At 39.3% G+C, this 24035-nt stretch overlaps 1 protein-coding gene across 2 annotated transcripts in view; it reads left to right on the top strand.

Moving 5' to 3' along the window:
• Positions 1-24035, top strand: part of SLC49A4 (solute carrier family 49 member 4) — a 69909-nt gene that overhangs the window by 12176 nt on the left and 33698 nt on the right. For both annotated transcript variants that reach the window (XR_008463019.1, XM_054176316.1), the window contains exons 2-3: positions 8433-8526; positions 22272-22540. Coding sequence is in view for 1 of the 2 variants with exons in the window: in XM_054176316.1 (XP_054032291.1) it covers positions 8433-8526; positions 22272-22540 (363 nt within the window). In the remaining variant the exon portion in view is untranslated. The remainder of the gene's footprint in view (positions 1-8432; positions 8527-22271; positions 22541-24035) is intronic.

Raw genomic sequence — 24035 nt, forward strand, 5'->3', positions numbered from 1 at the left:
ATTATCTTTGTAGCAACTAAGTGTAGAGGAATGGAGAGCTGGAGAATTAAGCTTGACATCTTTTTAGGATTGGTTATGTGCTTGCTTAATATGCTGGGGAAGTCTTACAACAGGAGGGGTCCACTGATTGCATTGGCTTGACCTCTCTGATGCAAAAGAGGCAAAAGCACCCTGCGGCCTCTTGACATGGCTGTGATAGTCTATTATTCCTTCTAACAGGTGTAGTCAAATTCATGTATCTAGAGCAAACATAAAAATAAGGATTTTAATATGCTTTAATTGATGTTAAGGAGGAAGAATAAACAAGGAAAGTACCATAAGCCAAGAAGAGCATTTACAATACAAACCTGAACTGAACAGTGCAGTTAGAGTGTGAATGCTTAAGTGTCTTGTTTTTCTGACAATCAGGTTGCACACAGAGAAAGATGCAGCAGCTCAAGAATTGCAGAAAGGTTGTGTGATTGTCATAATAATTGTTGGCTGCATTATATTTAGCTTTGCTTCTCACAATTATATCCTAGCAGCTTCTACATCTGTTTCAGTCGTTACTGTTCAGTCATTTCCTTCAAGATGCCTGTCTTCTCTCTGAAACACTGGCTGGCTGATTTTTGTGCTTTGATTGTCTTAGTTATATTGGTATTTTCTACAAGATCCTTAACTAACCTCAGAATCTGGGAGTGATGCTTTTCTTCCAAGAACTTGCATGGTGCCATTTATGCAGAGAATGCATGTTTTTCAATCTGAGATTCACTGACTAGAAGGTAGAGACAAGTGTTAATGCTCATTTTTGGTTTTGAACACAACATTGCTGTGTACGTCCAACAAGCGTGAGCAGCAGAGATAACTTCATCTTCCGGGTGGATCTGGACCCTGGCAACACTTTTCTTCCTGATCTAGTAGAGACTTCTCTGCAGATTCCCCCACATCACTCATGATGACACTTCTGGGATATGGCTCTTCTCAGTTTCTGACCCTGATTAGGAAGTCTGTATCAAAGCAAAGGAATAGTTTTGCTTGAGTTGCTGTGTTTATACATACAAAGTTTGTTTCCTTGAATTTAAATTTCACACATGAAGTTGCAACTTTCAAACTCCTGCTGTTAGTTTGGGTATTAACTGGGCAGCTATTGCTGACAGATTCTGTAGCAGCAGCTGTAAGAGATTACAAAGGGAAATTAACCCTCTGAAGGTCATTACCTCCTCCTACATATATGTCTCAAGAGATTTCCAGCACATAATTTGTCTGGGGGGGGGTCTCAGTCTGCCTTGCTTGTGTCAGGCAGAAATTGGAGCATAGTATCTACTAGAGTCTGCTGTTGCCGTGCAGTCCTCCTCTGAAAGGTAAAACTGGGCTGTGTTGTAGGATTTGTACAGGAAAAGGTCTGCTTTTTCTGTATCCTAGATGAGACTGGGTATTGAAATGTAGCTTTGGGTCTATTTAATTTCAGACAGGTCCTATATGTTACTACTAGATACCAGAAGGATGCTGTCACCTGCCATGCAGAATGCTTAAATTGACTTTGCTTCATTTTCAAATAGAAGAAAAATACTCAAGTCCTAAGCCTTTTCAGTTGAGATTTGGTTGCTGATTTGGCAGTGCCCCATAGAGCCAGGGAAATGGATGGAAAGAGTTGGGCTCAATTGATGTAAAAATACAGCTTATGAAAGACAAGGTGATAACAGGCAGCAGCATCATGCAGCCCAAGAGAAAGTTCATTCCAGGCTGTGCTTAATGGCACCCCATCGTATCTTGACACTCAAATTAGGAGTAAATTTTTATTGATACATATGACCAGGTAGTTGTTATCTTTGTATCAGGTGTTATCAGTCTTTGTATTTGGTTCCAATTTTTTCTTGATTCCATGTGTGATGCCATTCATGAGTGTATTTATTTTCCATTGAGTTTCCAAACACAATTTGTGCTCCTTTGCAATCAAGTGCTTTTGTGGAACCTAAGGCAAGCCCAATACAGTGATTTTTCAAATTTGTTCTGTGTGTTAGCAGAAAGATTGGGACCACATAGCTGCTATGAAGTCTTTACATCAGTGAAAAGGTTCTTTTCTTTCGAAATTTTTATTGCTTGATGCAAGGAGGCTTCTTCTGAAAGACGATTGCTGCTTATCCTCTGTAATGACAGTAATCAATTTGGCAAAGTGCAGGCACAATAGAAGCTTATTCACTGTGTTTAGTAGAAAGGTAGCAGGGGTTGGGGGGGGGGGGGTTAATCATGACAAAGATAACTGATCTTATTGAGAGTAAATGGCACAGCTATTAGTATAATTTTGGCAGAATTACATCTAAAATACAGAGATTTCTGGAGTAGTAGATAATGGTGAAGGAGGAAGTTCAGTGCAGAGCTTTCAGGATGCCTTGACAAAGTGAGCTGTTTAATCAAGCTTTCGTTTTATTATGGCTAAATGTAAAGGCACACTTTAAGGAGGAAGACAAAGGGACTCATCCTATGAAACGGAGAACTGGTATCCAGCAAAGAAACCCATTTAAAAAAATATGCTAGAAGAATGAGGAGGGTATTTAGACAAGATGCAAAAAGCAGAGACTCATAGAATGGGTTGAATTGGAAGGGACCTTACAGATGTAGTTCCAACTCCTCTGCCAAAGGCAGGGACACCTCCCACTAGATCAGGTTGCTCAAAGCCTCATCCAGCCTTCTCTTAACTGCTTGATGTCCACAACTTCTCTGGGCAACCCATTCTAGTATTTCACTGCATAATAAAGAACTTCTTCCTAATTTCTAATCTAAATCTACCCTGTTGTAGTCTAAAAGCATTGCCCCTTGTCCTGTCACCACATGCCCTTACAATGCCAGGACCAAAGAAAAATTGTGAAGGTCTTGGAGCTTAGTGCTTTGCGTAACTGAAACCAAAGGTAAAGATTTTTTGTTGTTGGGAGGTTTAATTTCATAGAAGGAAAAATGCATGAGCCTGTGGTTTATCAGGAAAGGCAAAGCAAACATTCGTTTGAAAAATGAATGTGCTTTAAATTGGAAGAAAAAGCAGAATTTAACAGTGAATTGTTGGAATGTCTGTTGACACTGAGTTCTTCATTCCTGATCTATGTGCAGGAAGACAGGACTTTTGTTTTTGCTTGTTTGTTGGTTGGATGTTTTTTAGCTAGATGTGATGTAGTGAAAATAAGAGTGGAGTAGTTAAGCTTTGGTACAGTGTCAGAAGGGACTGTTCTTGCTTCCAGCCTGATCCTTAAGTACTCAGGAAATTGTGCAGCAGGCTGATGTCAATAGTTTTTAATTAGAGCCTTGCTGTATTGTTTATTTGTGAGGATACTGATTATAGTATCTGCAGCCAAGGGAAGGAAACCCCTTGTTAATGCATCCCCGAGCAGGGGCTGTGATCTGTACGAGGGAAATCCAGTGCTGGCAATAGCAGGTGGAGGGCTGAACCTGGCAGTCTTTCCTCTAGTCAAGCTTCAGTTATTCATAATAGAAAGGTATAAACTGTTCTGCACATCCAACTGGAATTTGCTTCATGGCAAGGTACGACAACACAATGACACCAAACGATATCTGCCAATTGTGTGATACTCTGGGGAAACAGGTGCTGCTGTGCACTGGCCTCTCACCTGGGGCAGTGCACACTGTACTTGCTGCCACTAGACAGCATAAGTAGAAACTACCACTTCTCCATGTGAAGATGGGTTTGACTTGAATATGTGTTTTGTGTGAGGAAGGATTTGGTTTTTACAGTTTGTCAGTCATGTGTTTTATGATGTTATAACAGGTGAGAGAAGGAATGATCATACTTCTTAAAAGCTTACATAAGCATCAAACAGTTGCTAGTCATACTTTATTTCTGAATGACAAAATGATAATGTACAAATAGTTGGAATGAGGAGTCTTTTTAAAAGTTTCTCATTAAACTGGACGGAAATCACTTATTGGGTGACTTGTAAGTCAGTAATGCAGTGTGAGAGGGTGAAATGCATTTTCTTTTCATGTACTTTAAAAAACATCTCAAAAGTAAGATGTTCTGGAAGACTTGTGGGGGGTGCAGCACTCATGTATTGGACCCTATGGTTTGATGTTGCAATGAGGGAGTTGAAGACCAGCAGGGTGCCACTGGCAGCTGCTGCCACCCACTCCTGTGTGAGTCCATGTGGCAGTGCACTTTGGTTTTCCTCGTTTTCTGTCTTGGGCTGTGTGTGATGGTGGGGCCCTGGTTTTATCATGCCACCCACATGTATTACTGCAGCGTATACTTTACTAGCAGAGAGAAACCAGTGGTCCAGCTTGGAGTGTTCCAGGGTCCAGATCTGGTTAGCATATCCTACCAGCACAAGTAATCATTAAGACTTACTAGTACAACGTGATCCTGACAAGGTTAAAAGTATGTGTTTTGCAGGAGAGTTATGAAGATTGTAAATTGCAAGTTTGTGTTAGGTCTCTGATAGTGGCAGGAGATGGGGGTAGTTGTTTTAAAGCTAAACAAAGCCCAGCAAATGTGGTGTGGGCTGCTAAAGTTGTAAAGCAGACCATGTTATTAGATGCAGGAGGCCTAAACACTTGAACAGTATTGACTGTTTCTCTCATAAAAGATAACTAATACAGCTTTTTATTACTGACCAAATTTCTTCTGCTAATTCAGACTTTTCTTTTACTGTCAATGGCATCTGGCCGTTCTGAGCATGGCCACACTTCCCTCAACAGTCAGTGACACCTGTGGGGCCCAGAAATCTTCTTCAAGAGTATGATGGGAATGGGCAGCTAAGGAGAAATGCGCAGAAAGGCAGAAAAACCTTTTATAGGAGTTTCTCCCCTTTCCAGCCACATGCCAGAAACCTCTGAGAGAAAAGGACTGGAAACTGGATGAGAGAAAAGGACTGGAAACTGGATGATGGATTTTAAGCAAGCTGTAGCGCAGCCTCCTGGTCAATTAGCCCTTGCATTTGGAAAGCAAAATTAATGAAGTTAGGTACATCTACTCAGAGCTTTGGTTATGTAGATTACTTAGAGTAAATACTTTTTGCAAGGTTCACATGCTATGTATTTTTTCAGCCTTAGTTGGTTACTTTGGTTTATTATTGCTCTGATGCATGCTGCTACCTGAAACACTCTGGGGTGCCCCTTTTAGAGTAGGAGTACAAGATGTCCAATTCAGATTAAGGGCCACTGCAATGTTCAAAGCAAACCCACTGAAATAATTATGAAAACACTATTAAAGACCTATTTCTAACAGATAGGAACTAGATGATCCTTGTGGTCCCTTCCAACCCTGACTGATACTATGAAAGATGAAAAGGGATATGGATTCAGTGAGTTTAAAGCAAAATAAAAGGGGAGGGTGCTTAGAAGGTGGAAATACGTCGTGTAATTAGCAAAGAAAATTCCTAACACACTGCTTGACAGTCTTTTACTTGTTCACTGTGGTGTCATCGTCTTCAACATGCAGCTTTAACTGAAGGAATTTTTAGGGGTGTGTTTACATGTTCAGATGGGGAAAAGAAAAAGGCCAAAGCATAATCGGTGTGATCAAAACATTTAAAAGTGCTACATTACAGTGTATAATATTCAAGATGAGGACTTCAAAGAATGTTTGAAGAGATTAAACATACTTGACTGTGAGGCTGTAACTGATATTTTCTTTTTCTCTTTTTCTTTAATAACCCATCATGTCAAGTTGATATTAAAGATAAGCTTAAAATTAGGTCTGGGGGAAAACTTTGACATCCAGCTTAGTTTTCACTGAATTGTTTATTGTTTTTCTTAGGGAACTTTGCTGCAGATTTAATTTGAAACTTTTCCTTGGTTTTTGCTTTCTATTTTGGGTTTGGTTACAGTGGGGGTTTGGTGTGTTGTTTTGTTTTTTTTTAGCTTTTGTTTGTTTGCTGCTGTTGTCATTTTTGGTTGGTTGGGTTTTAAATACATTTAAAATCAAGTAAGTCTTTTATCTGGAAACACTTCTCATGTCTTGTGGTGACTTAAACTTAACACTTCTGTATAATACTTACTTACTGCTGTGCCCTGGGCCTGCACCTGGCCTTTGCCTCCTGTGGTACCCTTTATGAGCAGAACCTTCCAGGCTGTCTCTGTCCTTGTGTCTCCTGAAAGACAGAATGTGCCGTGTGTTGTGAAATACAATTTTAGAAGAGCCTGTTTTATATGGAAAATAAGGTGGTGGTATGTACATTACTAAAGCTTTCCTGAAACATTGCAGCAGTATTTCCAAATGGAAAACTTCTGATTTTTCAGTTAGAAGATTTGTGTTCCAGTTTTCCATCAATGAAATTCTAATTCTCATTGCGTACTCATTCTCATTATGCACAAAACCAGTGCTAACGGAGATTAATTTCCCAGGAGAAAAGGCAGAAGCATCACATATGTGATCCTGATACAAACAATTACCCCCACAACATATGCAGTATGGTAATATGGGGTTAAGCATGGCATGAAGGCTTATGTTGTGGCCCAGCAAACATGAAGAACAACAGGATTTTGAGCAGCCTTATTATCTGGGCATTTCGTTAGGGCTCTCTGAACATCCACACTTGAAAAACCAGTTTAACAGCAACATGTGATGGTTGAACACAGAGTCAGGCAAGTAAGTCTGGGCAGACGTTGGAAGTCCTTAAGGAAACAAATGTTCTTGACTGATGATACCTCTCCAAGGCATTAGGGATCTGAGGTGTCTTTTGGACTGCAGTTGGCATTCCTTTTGTTAATGACTGAGCCATGTCAAAGGAAGTCATACTTCCATTTCAGGAAACCTGTAACATTAACTTTTTGTTTGTTTGAGTTGTCCTGGGTTGGGTTCAGAGAGCAGCTGTGGTTGGCTTGTGCAATGTCCAATGCAAAGAGTTGCATACTCATCAATGAGGCTCGCTAAGAGCTGTTGCAATGAGAGCAAAGTGAGTTCTTGTCCTCTAAAATTATTTGGTAAAATACATGCTCTAAACCCTCCATAAAATTCACATGAAGACAAAATACTTAGTACAGCTGTGGGTTGAATTGTACAAATTACAGGAGTCATTAATGTGGAGGAAGTGCTTCTCTGACAGTTTTAGAAAACAAATTGTTTATTAGGTGAACTATCAAAGGGACTTTTCTCTTTCCTTCTGTGTTTTGGGTAGTTACTACTTTCACCCAAACATCTCTCCTATAAGGAAAGACAGAGAGTCTTGAGACGAGAAGTCTGTAAATATCTGAGAGGTGGGTGTCAGGATGAAGGAGATGGTCTCTTTTTTGGTGCCCATTGATAGGACAAGGAACAATGGGTACAAGCTGGAACACAGGAGGTTCCACCTCAACGGGAGGAGAAACTTTACAGTGAGGATGATGCAGCACTGGAACAGACTGCCCAGAGAGTTTGTGGAGTCTCCTCTGGAGACTTCAAAACCTGTCTGTACGTGTTCCTGTGCGGCATGCTCTTGGTGACCTTGCTTTGGCAGGGAGTTTGGACTAGTTGATCTTGCAAGATCCCTTCCAACCCCTAATGTTTCTGTGATCAGAGGTACTGTGTGTTTGTAATCATTTTTATTATTTTCTGCTAAGAACATGGAAGCCCTGTATTTTCTGCTTATTGCTGTAAAGTTCTTTCAAGTTTGATGACTTAACAGATATAGACCGTGTCAGTGGTTTTTAATTGTGCATGTTTACAACTTTGGTATTTTACAATATTTTAGACATTAGGCCCCTTAGCTATCACCATTCTCTTTGTCTTTGCTGCTGATGGAAACACCTTAGCAGCAGCAAGTAAACTGCTTGCAAAAGGGATTGCAGCACTAAGATAAAATTGTTTCTGATCTAAGTGTTTCTCAGACAAGAATCGCAGTATGGGGAAAAACATATTCAGGAAATCAGTCAATTGTAGCTTTTTTTCCTAATGTACTATATTTACAACCTCTGACAATTTGAGCTGAGCGCAGCAAAAACCTGGCCTAATTGCAAGGACTGCAAAAAAAGGCTTGCACATTGTCCCCCTGAATAAATGGTTGTTTCTTCAGGACTAAACGGTATCTGCGTTACGCAAGAAAACAGTAACCGTGCTCTGTGTGCTCATTAAGTAGTTGGGAAAAATGTACAGGTCCACATTTTTCTTTGGATCTGCCTAGATTTCAAATCACACCCTGGAGCATATTCCCTGATGCTTCCAATTCTAAAGGGCACGTTGTACATTTTGATACATCTATTACTGTTTTTCACTTCCAAGACTGTAAGATTTTGGGTACAGTCCTGTACAATAAAATGCCAAGAGTAAGCCTTTGTTGTTCTAGAATGTACCCATAAAAAAACCCCACAGGATCTCCTAATGTATCTGTAATTTGTATCAGCACCGAAGTGTTTATGATTTGAAAGAGAGATGTTACTTCTCTGAGACTGGATATAGACACATATATATTTAAGCAGTATTTTTTGCAACATTGCTGACAACTTAAAAAATACTGTTATTTTTTTCATCCTAGGTCTGAGAGTAACTGTTTTGCTAACATCATCTCTCATGGTGCTGGGAGCTGGCCTGAGATGTGTTCCTGTTTCAGACCTAGAAATCAGGAAGAAGTGAGTGAATTAGTTTTTTTTATAAACTTGTTTTATACTTTCTGCTAATGCAATTTTTGCTGCTACTGCAAAGAGATGTTAGTAAAAATTTTGGTTGAATTTGATATGCCAAATGCTTGTTGTGTGGATGTGGACTTACGTGCTGCTTTGCTTCTTAAATGAATTTTTCCAGTCCCTCTTCTGTGTGGTATCTGAAAATCAGAAAGCTCTTCACACAAACCTGAGTTAATTGAGCCTCACCCTGTTCTGCATAACTAATATTAATCTGTTTTGCAAACAAGGGAGCATAGATTTAGAGAGGTTCAGAAACTGGCCCAAGATCACACAGGGAACTGTGCCACAACCCCCCCCAAATATGTAATTTGTATGCAAATGTTAAATAATTAGTTAATGTTTCTCATGCTGTATGTATGGGGTGATGCAGTAAGACATGAATCTACACAAAACAGCCTTTTTTCATGTACTCTCCTTCAGCCTGTATTCCAAAGTAGTGCTTTCTCTGTGGCTGAAATTAATGCCTTCTGTACAAATGGAATTTAAGAGTTTGTGATTGCAGCAGATTCCTTCCTAAAAATCACACAGTCCCCACAATTCAGTTATCCCATTGGAGTTGTACTCATTTTGTATAGCCAGGGAGTATGGATCATTTAATCGGTTTCTTCTGCTTCTCATGCTTAAGGAGGAGGGAGTACAGGCATTACTACATTTTCCTGCTACTTCTTTAAAAACAGTAGTAGCACTAGCTCTTTGCCAGTTATGTTTGCACTAAGAACAGAAATTGTTTATAAAAGGTTTTGAATTTGGGTTGTTCCCCACCCCCGCCTTGAATTGTAGTCAGCTTTCAGACAGCCTTTGTATTGTTGCAGCAAGTTCTTGGGAACCTTTAAGTTGAGAAGGAAAATGTTTGGTGCGAAGTAGAAGGCATATGACTGGATGCCATGGGTAAAACAAAGGAGAAGGCTTAGGGAGAGGACTAGGAATGTAATAAACACCTTGATTGTAAAACCAGCCCTAGTCAGGGCTGAGAAGCTAGTATGTAATGAATAGGCTAGTAAACTTAAGGGCAGTGTAGTAGGGGGTGCTTAATGAGCATATAAGGAGGCACTCAAGATGCTCTTGGTGTGAGTTGCCCAGCACTGTCCATTTCAATGTGATGTTCAAAGACTTTATAAGCAGGGGAGGCTGAACTAACCATATTGTGTCACTCTTCACAGTGACCCTATAAAGGTTAAAATATACTGTTAAGGTAGCCAGGAAGAGCTGTCCTCACTGTGCCCTTGTTTTACGTCTTCTCAAGCTGCTGAGAGATGCTTAGCATCCAGTTCATCCATTCTGACCAATCTTAGATTAAATATGTATCTCTTGAATGGACCAGATGGCTTAAATGTATGAAATATGGTGTATTTTGTAGCTTTTAATTTGTGATTTATGCCAAAAAACTGGTGCTGCTCTAGGCTTTACCAAAGCAAGGAAAACAACTAAGAACCTGAAAAGAAATTCCCAAATGGAACAAAAATAGAAATGAGTAGATTTAGATTGGATGTTAGGAAGAAATTCTTCACCATGACAGTGGTGAGACACTGGAACAGGTTGCCCAGGGAGGTGGTGGAAGCCCCATCCCCGGAGGTTTTTAAGACCAGGCTGGATGTGGCTCTGAGCAACCTGATCTAGTGTGAGGTGTCCCTGCCCATGGCAGGGGGGTTGGAAATAGATGATCCTTGAGGTCCTTTCCAACCCTAACAATTCTATGAGTCTATAAGTCATATTTAGATGTGAGGTATCATTTAAGGAGTGGGAAGGAGACTTTCCACATGTTCATAGAATCAATAAGGGTGGAAAAGACATCAGAGATCATCAAGTCCAACCTATCACCCAACACCTCATGACTAACTAAACCATGGCTTCAAGTGCCACATCCAATCCTTTTTTGAACACTTCCAGAAACGGTGACTCCACCACCTCCCTGGGCAGCACATTCCAATGGCCAATAACTCTTTCTGTGAAGAACTTTCTCCTCACCTCAAGCCTAAACTTCCCCTGGTGCAGCTTGAGACTGTGTCCTCTTGTTCTGGTGCTGGTTAGCCATCCTGCAAGTACACTGTGATTGCCCCCAAGATGATCCATAATCTTGCCTGGCACTGAGGTCAGGCTGGCAGGCCTGTAGTTTGCAGGTTCCTCTCTCCATCCCTTTTGTGGATGGGCACCACACTGGCCAGTTTCCAGTCATCTGGGACCTCTCCAGTGAGCCAGCACTGGTGGTAAATGATGGAGAGCAGCTTGGCCAGCTCATCTCCCAGCTCTCTCAGCACCCTAGGATGGATCCCATCTGGTCCCATGGACTTGTGGGGATCCAAGTGGCTCAGCAAATCCCTAACTACTTCCTCATGGATTTCAGGGGGATTATACTGCTCCCTGACCCCATCTGCCAGTTCAGGAGGCCAGTTATCCTGAAGTCCTCCTGCCTTACTTGTGAAAACGGAGGCAAAGAAAGTATTTAGTACCTCAGCCTTTGCCTCATCTTTAGTTACAATGTTCCCCCCTAGGTCCAATAAAGAGTGGAGGTTCTTCTTGCCCCTCTTTTTAGCATTAATGTATTTATAAAAATGCTTTTTATTATCCCTCACAGAAGTGGCCAGCTTAAGCTCTAACTGGGCTTTTGCCTTACAAATTCTTCTCTGACATGATCTAACAATATCCTTAAACATATCACTAGTTACCTCCCCCCCTTTCCAAAGGCAATATGTCCTCTTTTTTACTGCTGAACCCCTTCAAGAGCTGCTTGCCCATCCAGGCCGGTCGCCTTCCCTGCTGGCTCATCTTTTGGCGCATGGGCACAGCCTGTTCCTGTGCCTTCAAGAGCTGCTGTTTGAAGTAGGTCCAACCATCCTGGACCCCTTTGTTCTTAAGGGCTGCTACACAGCCCTTGGGATTAATTGCTTAAACAAGCAACTAATGTTGTGATCCCCTTCAAACAAGGTTTTCCAGTGTAACTGGAAAAGATGTAGGAGAACAATGAAATACATACATAGGGAGAAACACTCAAAGAACATCTTCTTTAACTGGAGAAAGAAAGGTTGTGGACTGTGTAGGGTCTGATGAGATGTATAAAATCCTGATGGAAAAGATTACTTACTTCATTTATTCATTTTGTGAAAATATATATAATCTCCAGCTGAAACTCATAAATTTGCCTATTGTTGCAAAAGAAAACTAATGAACAAAAGAGACAGAAATTGTGAAGAACTGCAGGTCTACCTGAGGAAGTAGTTTGATATTTTACACAGTTTGATTAAAAATCTACAGAGAGTTAGAACTAACCATGGGAGGCAAAAGCATTCAGATACTGTAAATAATGATACAGACAATGATGTTACAACAGGTAACCTGCACTGTTTTGAGGACTAAGACTGCAGGCCAGTTTTCATGAGTTACTTGAAGCATGACACCAAATAAAATGATGTTTTTGAGATGAGCATTACTGCTTAATGCATTAGCAACAACTGGCAGAGTACTAAATTATGCACTTACTCTGAATGTGTATATGCATTAACATGACAGCTGGAACATTATAGAGCCAGTCAGATGGACAAGATCACACACAAGCTAATATTGGAGTATTTCAGAAGCCAGTGTAACTGGAATTTCTTTAAATGCTTTTGCATGTTCTGTAATGTGTTCCCTCAGTCCCTGGTAATCTGCAGTAATATACTGAAGGATTTCCATAGGACAATTGCATCAGAGTTAAGATACATGAACTTACAAGAGCATTCATGAGATTTGCCAGATTTAGAGATTTTTATTTATTTTTTTCCTTCTTAGCTGTCTCTGCTCCCTAAGATCTTGTAATTTAACATTAAGGAGAGCTACTAAAGCCCATCACCTATCAGAGCAATCACAGGCATGAAGAAATCGCTGCTAGGACTGGCATTTAATCCTGACTGCCTTGTGCACCTTATCTCACACAGACTTGTAATATCCAAGTGCAGTCTGAAGCTGCTTTCTAGTCTGTAATTATTTTCTTGGCTTTGACATGTAACAGCAAGCTGTCTCCAGTTCTCCAAGTCATGTTTTAAACACAAACCATTACCTCTGTTTTCAGTTCAGTTGATGCCCCATGTATGCACAATTTGTATGAGGGAAGTAGCTGTCCCTTATGGTGAACTTTCTTTCTTTGCTGAAGTGTGACCTAGAACAGTGCAGGGAATTCACACCAGAGCTGCATGAATTCAGTGAAGGCCAAAATGGAAGTGCATGGTGGAAATGTGGAAGTACGGACTTGCATGTGAGATGGAGGAACCAGCCTGTAAATGGACTTAGTAAAGTCTCTCTCATGTACACACATGCTCATACTTACATGGTTTCTTCCCCAGCCCACTAACCTGTCAGGTTTGTGTGTGTATCATTCAGACAGGGAGATAAAAAAAGTGTTTGTCTTATTTGCCACACACTTCAGCATGTGACAGTGACTTGGACTTTTAAAAATAAACCCCAGCCATTATTCCTTTCTAAATGTGAAAGTTTTATGAAATGAGGTTTATGAAAACCTTATTTGCCATGCCTTTTTTTTTTTAAAGTTCATAGTTAATGTAAATGATATAGAACATAAAGAAGTTATCAAACTGTCCTCAACTGGTACCTTCTTCCCATCCCTGAAGGTTACAAGAACATTGCTAGTGCTTTTTGCATGCATTTTGTCCAGTCCTTTCGGTTTTGACTACTGCTTGGCACCGAGTGAATATTTTCCTTGGTCTCTTTTGAAGTTGGAGTATTTAATCCTGAACATTAATGTTACTAGGAAGCTATATGTACTTTTTAAGTAGAAAAAACCCAGGATTGTTCCCCTCAACCCCAACACCTTGTTATTTATCTAATATTCTGTGTTTAGGAATAGATTTACATACATTTTAGGTCTCCTATATGGTTGTAACATAATAAATGTAGACAAAATGCTGTATAAGCTGAAACATGTAGGAAAGATGGAAATAAATGATTAAATCAGCCCATAGCCATAAATCTATGGCTTTTAAGACCAGCTGGGTGATGTAAGACTTCTTAAAATGTGTTGAAAGACAAGATAATTAAAGACATGGAAGTAAAAGATGTAACATAATTTCTCATTTGTATTGAATATATTAATTATGCAGTTTATTAGAACTTAGTATGCTGTGGGCTGGTGGTGTTTGGCCTTCACGTTGAATTTCACAACAGAGCAGCAGTTATTGACTACCTTGAGTCATGGCAGTGAGAGGATGTTCCTTGGCAATAAATACTATGAAAACATTTCTTGAGAAGCCAGCATAACAATATGTAGATCAACAGTGAAAACAGGAGCAATTATTTGCAAAGTGGTTTATGGGACACACAGTGGTAATTGGTAGATCCTGTAAAGAGTTTTTTTGCTTAGAATTTTGAAGTTCTTTGCCTGTTCTTATATATATTGATGTTAAGTTTTTGTTGTATTTGAAGATTAGTTCTTACCACTGAAAGCCTTAACAGTTGTGAAGGTTGGACTCAATCTTGAAGGTCTTTTCGAGCCAAAACAGTCCTATGATTCAGTGACATGGGATCATCTCATTATTTATCTTCCCTCATCCTAAGATGACCATGTACCACCATTCTCATGCTTGAAAAATGTGAAGGGGCACCTCAGAAGAGATAATTCTAGTAACAGACAGACATATCCCTGGCAATTTCATATTCCCTGGCAATAGTGAACACACTTCTATGCTCAAAAAAACATCCCTAACTGGAGCAGCTGTGGAGAAGAGGGATTAAAATATTCCAATGAATGAGAAGAGCCTTTTAGGAGAGGATGGATGGTAGAGAATGATGCATGTTGCATGCTCCCTGGGGAAGAGGAATGAAAAAAGGATTTAATGTAAAGCATGATTCTGAGAGTAAAAAAGATGAATAAATATACCTGTTTGTATGCTGGAGCTCAGTGAGCATAGAAGGAAGATGTCAAGATGGAGCACTTTCTTGGCACTTGCTTGTTTCTGCTTTGGCTGCAGTGCTAAGGGAAGGCTGAGCTGTGTTAATCCATAGTGTCAGAAAAATAGGTAAGCGGGGGGGAAGAAGAAGATGGATCAGCCACAAGTAGGTTCTTGTGAGGAGTGCTTAATTTTTATGCCCCTGTAATGTAACAGTTTAGCTTATTATTTTTATTACCTCCATGATCTTCACCTTGTAGACAGTTTTTATTTTTAACTTTTGCTCTAAAGCTGCCTTAGATGAGAGGTCTCATGAGTTGTTCCTGATTGTTGCCACTTTATTTCATGTTTTGCCTATTTGTCAATGGTAGCAGTGGCTTTGGTGGGTGATTAAGTGTCCCTCTGGCTACGCAGCACCCCTGCCTGCCACTGCCCTAGCTGTGTGTCCTGTGGCAGCCAAACTGGTGTCTCCTGAAACAGCCTTAGTAGAAAGAGGAGGTGGCTTGATGGTTTTTAATTATATATACTCTTTCCTCTTGCTTCTATGCTGGATTTTGGCCATAGCACTGTGGCTGTCATCTCCCTCCTCCAGCAATGAAGGTGGCTGCTGAATTAGCAATTTACAGACCCTGTGTAAATCCAGTAGATAGATTGAAGGAAACTGAAATCTCAGAAAGGGCTTGATGTTGCAGCAGTGTTTAATGGGCAGCATTTCTACAAGGCCTGTGCTGGAAGGGAAGAGAATGTATATTTTGTGGGATATTTATCTCCCTCTCATATAATGACAGGTGGTATAACCCTCAAATGTAGAAAGCTTTTAATGTTTTTAATCATATTAAGCTCTTTGCTTTAGTCTTCTGACTTGTAATCTATTGGCTAATTTCTGTCCTTAAATAATTCACATTAATTGAATTTATATTGAAGTTGCTGTGTTATAATCAAAACACCCTCTTGCTCTTTCAGTAGCCTAAGAAAAATTGTTCAGGAATATTTAATGAAGTCTTGTTTATCTCATTTCCTAATTAGTTGTATCTCCTGTACACTCCTACTGTTTTACTAAAAAACCCTACTTAGGCCCTATCTTGTCCTAAGTAATCTCCATCAGCTTTCTCCAATGGCTGTCCTGATAGCAGCCAGTCCTGGTGCCCCTTGCTGGTAACGAGTTTCAGTCTGTTTTGCCTCATTAGCCCATACTGTAATTGCCTACTTTGTGTTTATTGCAATGCTGTTCATTTTGAATCTGTTCATATTTGATGAGTGTGTCTTTTATTAGTGTTGCTTTAACGGTGTCTTCTTTTAATAAGGGCTTTGTGGAGTGTGTTAGCATTAAGAGAGAAACAAAACCTCCCCATTTTTAATTTAAAATAAAAAAGGCAAAAAAAGCAGCTTTGATTTTTGTTTTCCTTCATCCTTCAAACTTGTATAAAGCTGTAAGTGAAGAAACCCTCTTCTCTGCTGTGTGACAGCTGTGATGGCTGCACACAATAACATGGCTTCCATGATGTGAAGTTGTGAGTGAATTTGTCACTGTACTGTCAGAGGTTGTACTGTACGCCCACCCCATCCCTTTCCTGTGTCAGGACATCTAACAGATGCGTCAGGGTCTTGGCTTCAGATTGCTGCTTCCTCTCCGTGCAAATCCTTGTCTCTCTCTTGGCAAGCTCTCAATAACAAAAGTTTTGGAGCAACTCAGTTTTTGCAGTACTCTTCAATTTCAAACTGAAAATCACCATTTTTTAGACCATTGCAAATGTATTTGCTATTTTCTGTAAGAGCAGGTGAAGAGGCATAAGGCTGTGATGCCTGGAAGATGCTCTGGTCCTTTCCAAATCTGCTCACATAATGATGTGACTGACTATGCAGGGACCATGGTTTGTACTGGGGGTGAAACATGAGCCCAGTTCCTGATGGAAATAGTCAAAGTACATATTTTAAGATTTTTCTCTCATTTTTTTTTTCACCCCCTTCCTTTTATTACTGGAGATAATGTGCCATGAAGTGACTCAGGCTTTCTGCTTCTAATAATTTTTCTTGCTGATGGGGAAAAACGGCTTCACATTATTCCACATATCAATGGTCCCATGCATCAAAAACAAGCTAAAAAATGCTAATGGCCTCAAACCATGAACATCCAGAAGGCATAAAGCTTTTGTAGTATAAATATATCATTTAATGAAAATATTGAAAGGAAGTGCAGCTCCACAAAATTCATCTTTCAGAATGTTATTTTTAATAGATGAATTCATTGCTTTACCCAGCGGTCTTTTTCTTTCTAGTCCTTTTCCAGACATAGAGCCTTACTGCATTCTCTTTGGGTTATGAACTGAACAGCATTTGCATTGAGTTCTCCCAGTACTCTGTAGCAGTTAATTTCTGTAAAGGATGATTTTGACATCCCTAATTCTGTCTTTGCCTTAAAAAGTACCTGAAAAGGTTCCACTTAATAGAAGGTTCTTTTATTTTATTCATTTTTGAGCGTAAAGGTAAAGCTCTGTTCTTTTCTAGTAACTTGATTGTGAGAAGTCAGAGGTAGTTCTTTACAAAACTAGTATCAGTTACCTCCAAGGTATAATAAATCTCCTAATATATGATGTGGATAAATCCACGTCTCTTCATATTCCTTTCCCTGGGCAAGCAACTTGCATCATACATCAGTGCAGATGCTAGAATTGGAGGCATTTGTTTGCTTTGTTGCCATGTAGTGCTAAGGCTAAATTCAATAGCACTTGAAAAGTGCTCTGAAGTCCTCCAGTGGAAGGGGCTCTTTCATTTGCTTCCAGTAGTTCCCACAATGAGCTAATTGCTGTATCAACATATTTGTCTTCCAAATTAGCAGGAGTTGAACCATCCACTTCTTTCAGTGAGAGATAATGTCAGGCCTATGAAAGAAAAATAAGCCATCCATTTCTGTAAAACATTAATTTCTGTATCCAGAATCCCTTTTTGTGTTAATTGTTAGGATCAGTAATTAATCTACTAAACTTCTCCAGACTAATAGGCATGCCACAGTGCTGTCTTCATGCAGTAGTGGGCTAGCTTTCTCAGCAAATTTGTTACTCCTATTACTTTGCTAAACAGTGACAAAACTGAATTACCTCGTTTTTTTCATTGCATTTGTGTAGAAGTTTGAATAGTGGCTAAGGGGTCAATTGTCATGGCAGCCAGTATGAAAAGTTTAAGGAAAAAAAATCTGCACCAAACCCTTGTCTTCACAAGGTTCAGAAGGATGAGCTGTGCTCTCTCCTAGGATATAGGAGAATGTGATTTCCCAATTGACCAGAGGCTCCCAATTGACCAGAGGCCCTCTGTTACCTGCCAAAGAAGAGGTGGAAAGGCTTTAACTCTGGTAATCAGTGTTAAAATGCTGATAATTCTCCAGTCCTAGCCTTCCCAAGACAAGTTCCATTAACATGTCTTAGACCTGAGCTTTGGAGACTTAGTTTAATATTGCAGTTTAAACCCATTTTATTGAAAGTAACGCTTTGAGTAATTTTCCCTCTAATGCTGCTTTGGTTTTCCCATCTGAGTATGGAAACTAATGAGATTTTCTTTAATTTAAAATTCTCTTAAGTACAGACATGAGACATACTGTGGTAGAAACACTAAATGTCTGGAGTTTTTAGACAGGAAAGTTGTTTATGTAGCATGCAGCTTTTAAATAGCTTAACAAATCCAATACCCGACAGAACTGTGACCGTGCATGAAAAGTTTCAGCCCTTACAGGGAGAAAAAGATAAATAAAGCCAACTGTAAATGGAAGCTCTTTCCCATCTTAACTATATGGTGTTATCATCAATCACCAAAGCCTTTTTCCTATATAATGTCACTTTTTTTTCATACCCAGTTTGCTCAGTGATATTGTAATTGCAGCATTTATAGCCTCCCATGCTTATTTTTATTGTTGCGTGTTAGGACGTTGCAATAGTGACAGCAGGGAGTGAATAAATCAGGTATAACCAGGTTACTTCTTAAAACTCATAAAGTCTTCTCTCAGGGAAGTGAAGAAAAATATATAATTTAAGTTATTTATAATGTGACTTGACAAAAATTTGAAAAAGAGATGGCAGTATAGTACAATAAGTTGTTTTTTTTTCTCTGATTTTAACACTGGTTTTTCTTCACTGTATTTTAACTAGCCCTTGCTCTACCTTTTTTTGCAATTCAGAGGTGTTAGGAACATGTATGATATTTATTTTGTGCAAAGAGATGCACATCTGTGTTTGGTTTTCTTATATATAGACAGACATTTAATGTATATGTTCTCCATTACCCCAGTGCTGTGGTACCTGACACGCCACACTGGTATATGCTGACAGTTCTCAAATAAATTTTATTTACAATTTTTGCAAAGGGCTTGCGTTCATCTGCAAGTTACAAGTTTGGCAGAGCATCATAAATTAAATACTGCAGAGTTCAGCTGTTCAAAACCCTTGAAATTTCAAAACAAGTCCTTCACCTGGCTTCCGAAATGGTTAGTTACAAGGTATTTTGGATAGATGTTTACTTCTCTGCTGCTTCTTTATGGTAAACAGTCGTCAATTATTTTGTAAGTCAGGGATGAATTTCTGGTTGTCATTTTCTTTCAATTTTCTCTTTCATGATTGTGATGAAAAAGCCTTCTGAAACTCTTGTGTTATTTTCTATTATTTGAACTCAATACCTTTCTAGTTTTTAATACATGAAAATAATTAGATGATGATCGAATAAATAATGCATCTGACAACAGAGCAGAGCTGGATAAATAACAGATTAAAATCACTCTGTTAGTGTAATAAGACTGAAAATGGTTTTCTGCCTGGGTAGGGTCCTAAGCTCAAGTTCTCTTCTCAAGGAAGAGAAATTTTGTGCAGAATAAAACTGAAATAGTCACAGGGGAAAAAAATGCAGTTGCTCTCTGCACCTTTTCAGCAGCATAAATAAGAAGGAAATCGAGGAGTAACAGAAACAAGTATCTCTTGGTGTTGGAGCAATTTTTTGCACTGCTGCTGTAGAAGAGCGGACTCCTATGGGCTGTGAGACCCAAATCCAACATGGCAATGATAAGAAGTTGTAACAAACAGCAAAAAGCCACCAGTACTGTTGTGTTTCTCTGTCAGATGGAGCAGCTGCTATCTCTGTCTCTGGCAGTAGCAGCTTAGTAAATGCACTGAATTGTATCTTGAACCTCTCATCCCTGCGTCTTTAGGGAAATGAGTTAAGAGTGTGGGGAGAACAGCACAAATAATCCTTTTCTTAGGAAAAAGTAGCTTAATTCATTAAGCCAGTAGTGAAAAACACACAAAATGAGGTTGAGGCTAGTATCATATGCATCATATTTGAGGTAGTCTTTATATCAATGGTAATGTAGTCTGAAATTAGTGTTTATTAACCCAAAAAAATTGACCTAAAATTAAGCAGTATGAAGATAAAAGGTGCTCTACCCTATCAAGCTTGGTAAAAACTAAAAATGCAGATAGAAAGGCAAAACTGTGGGAACAGACAGCATGCCAGGGAAGGCAAGGGAGGAGAGTGAGCAGCCAGGAGAATGCCAACAGAAGAGAGATACAGAGACAAAAGATGACAGAGAAGTAATGTAAAATCAAAATTCTGGATTAAGATACTACTTTCTCCCTCTGGATCTGCAAAGTAAAGTGAACATCTGTTTCTCCACTGAGTATAAAGGTTAGTTAGAGCTGTATTCAGGCGGTAGAATTTGATAGCTATCATCTAAATCTGAAGTGTGAATACATGAAAAGAGTATGTATAATTCTCACAATGTATAAACTGTTCATTTGTTTTATAAACTTTTCTTCTTCTACCAGGTGAAGTGCCTGCATGCCTATAGGTGCTGCAGAAGAGCTGCAGTTCTGCTTTTCTGATGTTAGTGAGAATTTTTTACCCTTAGGATTTCTACAGAGTAGGTGTATTTGAATTAGAATAATATTATCATAGTAGTGTAAATGAATAGAGGTGTTAATATGGCACCTATAGTTCTGAAGGTTATTTTGTGGTGACAGTCTTCATAGCATACAATAACACAAGCACAATTTAAGCATTAAATTCACTTTGGAGCAAGGGGAAGTACTAAAATAAAAGCTTTACGTGTTGAAGTAGTTACTTCACTTGCTTCTGAAATGCAGCTGTTTCTAGGATGTAGCACAGCTCTGAAAATACCCTGAAACAGTTCAGTTTGACAAGAATTTATTGTAGTCAGGTAAGTAGCAGGAAAATAACCAAAGTGGAAAGGGCTACCTTAGTTTGTCCAAAGTACGCTGGATTGGAGGGTAACCAAAAGGGATTCATGTAATGTGTCTCCCAGAAAACTATACCAGGACAGTATTTAGATAGTGGTTTTTATTTATTTAGGCCTATTTATTTTTATGTTTTTTTGGGAGTCTCCAATTTAACAAGCATTAAAAAGGCCTGACCACACCATCTGAAGCGCATCAGGAAGAAATAGTAATGAAATCTGTCCTCATTATGTGATGAGAGTGGATGCTACTTCTGGCCCAGCATGGAAAGCATTTCCTTCAGATGATATGTAACAGCTTTTTCTTTTTATTTCTGCATATTTTAATAAATGTTGTTTTAAAATTTATTTCTGTTCCACTGAGAATCAGTAGCATTTATCCCGTTTTATTGCAGTCTACCTTGTTAATTTGATAAAGAGTCTGTCAACATATCTTTTGCATATTTTGTTCCTTTGTGTGCTTTAAAAGTTTCCTGCTACACTGTGTATTATTCAGCCGTTTATGGCTTGAAACTCTGCCTAAATACTAGCTTATGTTTCCTCATTTTGAGACTGTGGCATTTGATGTCTGACAGTTCAAGTCTTGCAGCACTAGCGCTGGCTGCTTGCTATGCTTAGAAAAACACTACCCATTAAAAAACATCGCTGCCACCATTTTACTGCACCATGGACAGATCTACTTGGGAGGGTTGCAGCATTTCGTTTGACTCACTAGCTGGTTTTTAGCCATGAAGTTGTTCTATAAATTCCAAAATGCTTTTGCCTTTCACGGCTGATCACTTTCTGGAAAAGTCAAAGCGGAAGGTTTCTGGCTGACTTCCACGGGTAGAAGAGCCTTCACAAAGTCCTTTTCTGCATGTGCTCATTCTACTAATATTAAGCCAGAGTTTTCAGAGACTTCACTGCTTGGAAGTTGTGTCTCTGTTCTGTCACCAGGCTTATCTGTTAAATCCCAATGAGTGTGAAAAATGAGAAAAATCTGGGTTTGCTTGGCTGTTTCAACAGTATGTTGAGAATGGCCAGATTGCTGGAGAAGATGATTCTCTTGGAAACCTCAACAGCCCAGCCTCCTCATCTGTAAGAGCATAGAGAGTGTGTAAATAAAAATAAATAATGCAGTGAAAAAATATGCAGAGTATTTTGCTGAAGTGTTTCAATTTTGGATCTGTCATAACTAATTTAAATCTTCTGTTGGGATTTATGCAGGCAAAGGGTCAGGTTTAAGACATTTGTAATTTAAAGCTTTCCTGCTACTACACCTTTTCTAATTTTATATCCTATGATAATACCTTTTTTCCACAAAGAAAATCCCTTTTATTCACTCTCCCTTTCCTACTTTGAAGAGAACATTTGCTTCTCCATTTTATCTGAGCTAATAAGCCCGGAGTAGGTCGGAATTCTTTAATCAGTCCATTTGGGCTTCTTTTAGCATGCAGAATGTCCTTTTTTTAGCGCAGGACTTTCATTTTTTTGTGTGCATTCACTCCATCTTCAGCACTTGACCTTACATGCTTTTCTAATTAAAAAAAAAGAAAAGGGCAAGCAATTTTAATCCAAATGACTATAGGCTTTATTGTCTGTTCCAGGCTTATCCACGGAGGGCAGCTGCTAAACGGCTTGGCGGGGCCGACTGTGATGAACGCGGCGCCATTCCTTTCCACCACCTGGTTTTCTCCAGATGAACGTGCCACAGCAACAGCCATCGCATCGTTGCTCAGTTCCCTGGGTGCTGCTGGTGCCTTTCTAGTGGGACCTCTTGTTGTGCCATCTCCTAATGGAACGTCTCACCTCCTGCTGGCATCACCGAGCAGCACTGAACACATCAAGGACCGCATTGAGGCTGTGCTGTATGCAGGTGTGGGTTAAAACCAAATTTTTAATTTAAAATTTTTTTTTATTTTTTAAGGAAAAACATTACAGAAAATTGACAATTTCACGTGTGTTTGGTACTTGTGAACCACTACCCTCTAGTGGCTGGTCTGCACAGAAGACGGTTACTGACTGAAGGAAAATAATGAAGTGGCAAAACGTTACCATTGGAAGGGTTGGGCTTTTTCCTTTTGTGTAGGAAAGGTTTGAAAATAGCCTTTTGTACAGATGGATTCCAAATCAAGGATTTCTGTTATTTGTGTCAGCTGATCTTAGGAGAAATGTCTTCTAGGAGAGCTTATGCATTCCCTGAGCTTCCAAATTGGTCTTTGCTTCTTGAATTTTCATTTGAAAAATGTCTGTGGCAGGTTGGATTATTTTTTTTCCTTTGTTTTCATAAGGATAGGAATCCAGTAGACTTCCAGCATTAAATTCTTTCCTGCATGAAATCAGTCTTAATTTATGACTTGCATATGCCTTTCAAATGTGATTAGATTATTAGTATTTAAGAATCTATCATTGAAATTAAAACTCCTTCGATTTTATTTTTAACAAAACCCACATCATTCTTATGTGGTGAGCAACCTTAATGAAGTGAAAAGCATACTGATCAGAAATTCACCTGATATAACAGAATTTTTTTGGTCCTTTCTCTTTACCATGCAATGGCATCTATGGCTCTTTGTGTCACTTAAAAAAATGAGCAGCAAGCTTTAAGGAAAAAGAGTTACTCGAGTGGCCTAAGAGTCTGTGGTTTGATTCTTAATGGATATAAATTGGTATAGTATTAAAAGCAACAGAACTTTACTATGTTATGCCAGTTGCACATGTGGTTGTATTTTGCACCCCTTACAATTGCAGCCAGGAGTTACAAACTCAGCCAGGAGTTAGCCCTAAGTCTTCCAAAAGTATATATACTGTGTAGCTTATATGCAGGTTTATGGGATTGAGTTAGCTATTTGTGACCATTTATTCCTGGGCTTTACTCTTATGGAAATTGGATGAAGGCCACTTTACAGTTAATTTGAAAGAATGTAGTAGAAGTTGGATCACTATTTCAGCAAGTATTTTTTAGTGACCTACTTTTTACTGGACTCAAATGTGTTGGAACAATAAGGAAATGTGGGGTTGGTTAGACCTTATTCAGTGGTAAATACGGTGTTAGACTCAAAAGTCTCATGGCGGATGAAAATTACCAGTGTGACAAAGGGAAAACTGAAGGCAAAACAGCTTCTGTCCTGAGGAGCAGCAGATAAGAGGAGGAAAAATTTAGCAATTAGAGAAGTGCTTTAGTGTTTCCCCTCCAGATTGACCATGGAGGGAGATCTTCCTTGCCAAAGAGGTTCAGATTCATGTCTTGCCCACCCTATGTCTCAGCGTGTCACTTTCTGCCTTTTTCAGCCTGCAAGGGTTTGGGAACATCCCATAGACCTGTTTGGGATCACTGGTCACAGTGTAAGGTGATCTACAGCAGCTCAAGG

Source organism: Dryobates pubescens, chromosome 2 (genome assembly GCF_014839835.1).
Source record: "Dryobates pubescens isolate bDryPub1 chromosome 2, bDryPub1.pri, whole genome shotgun sequence".
In the NCBI taxonomy this organism is placed as follows: domain Eukaryota; kingdom Metazoa; phylum Chordata; class Aves; order Piciformes; family Picidae; genus Dryobates; species Dryobates pubescens.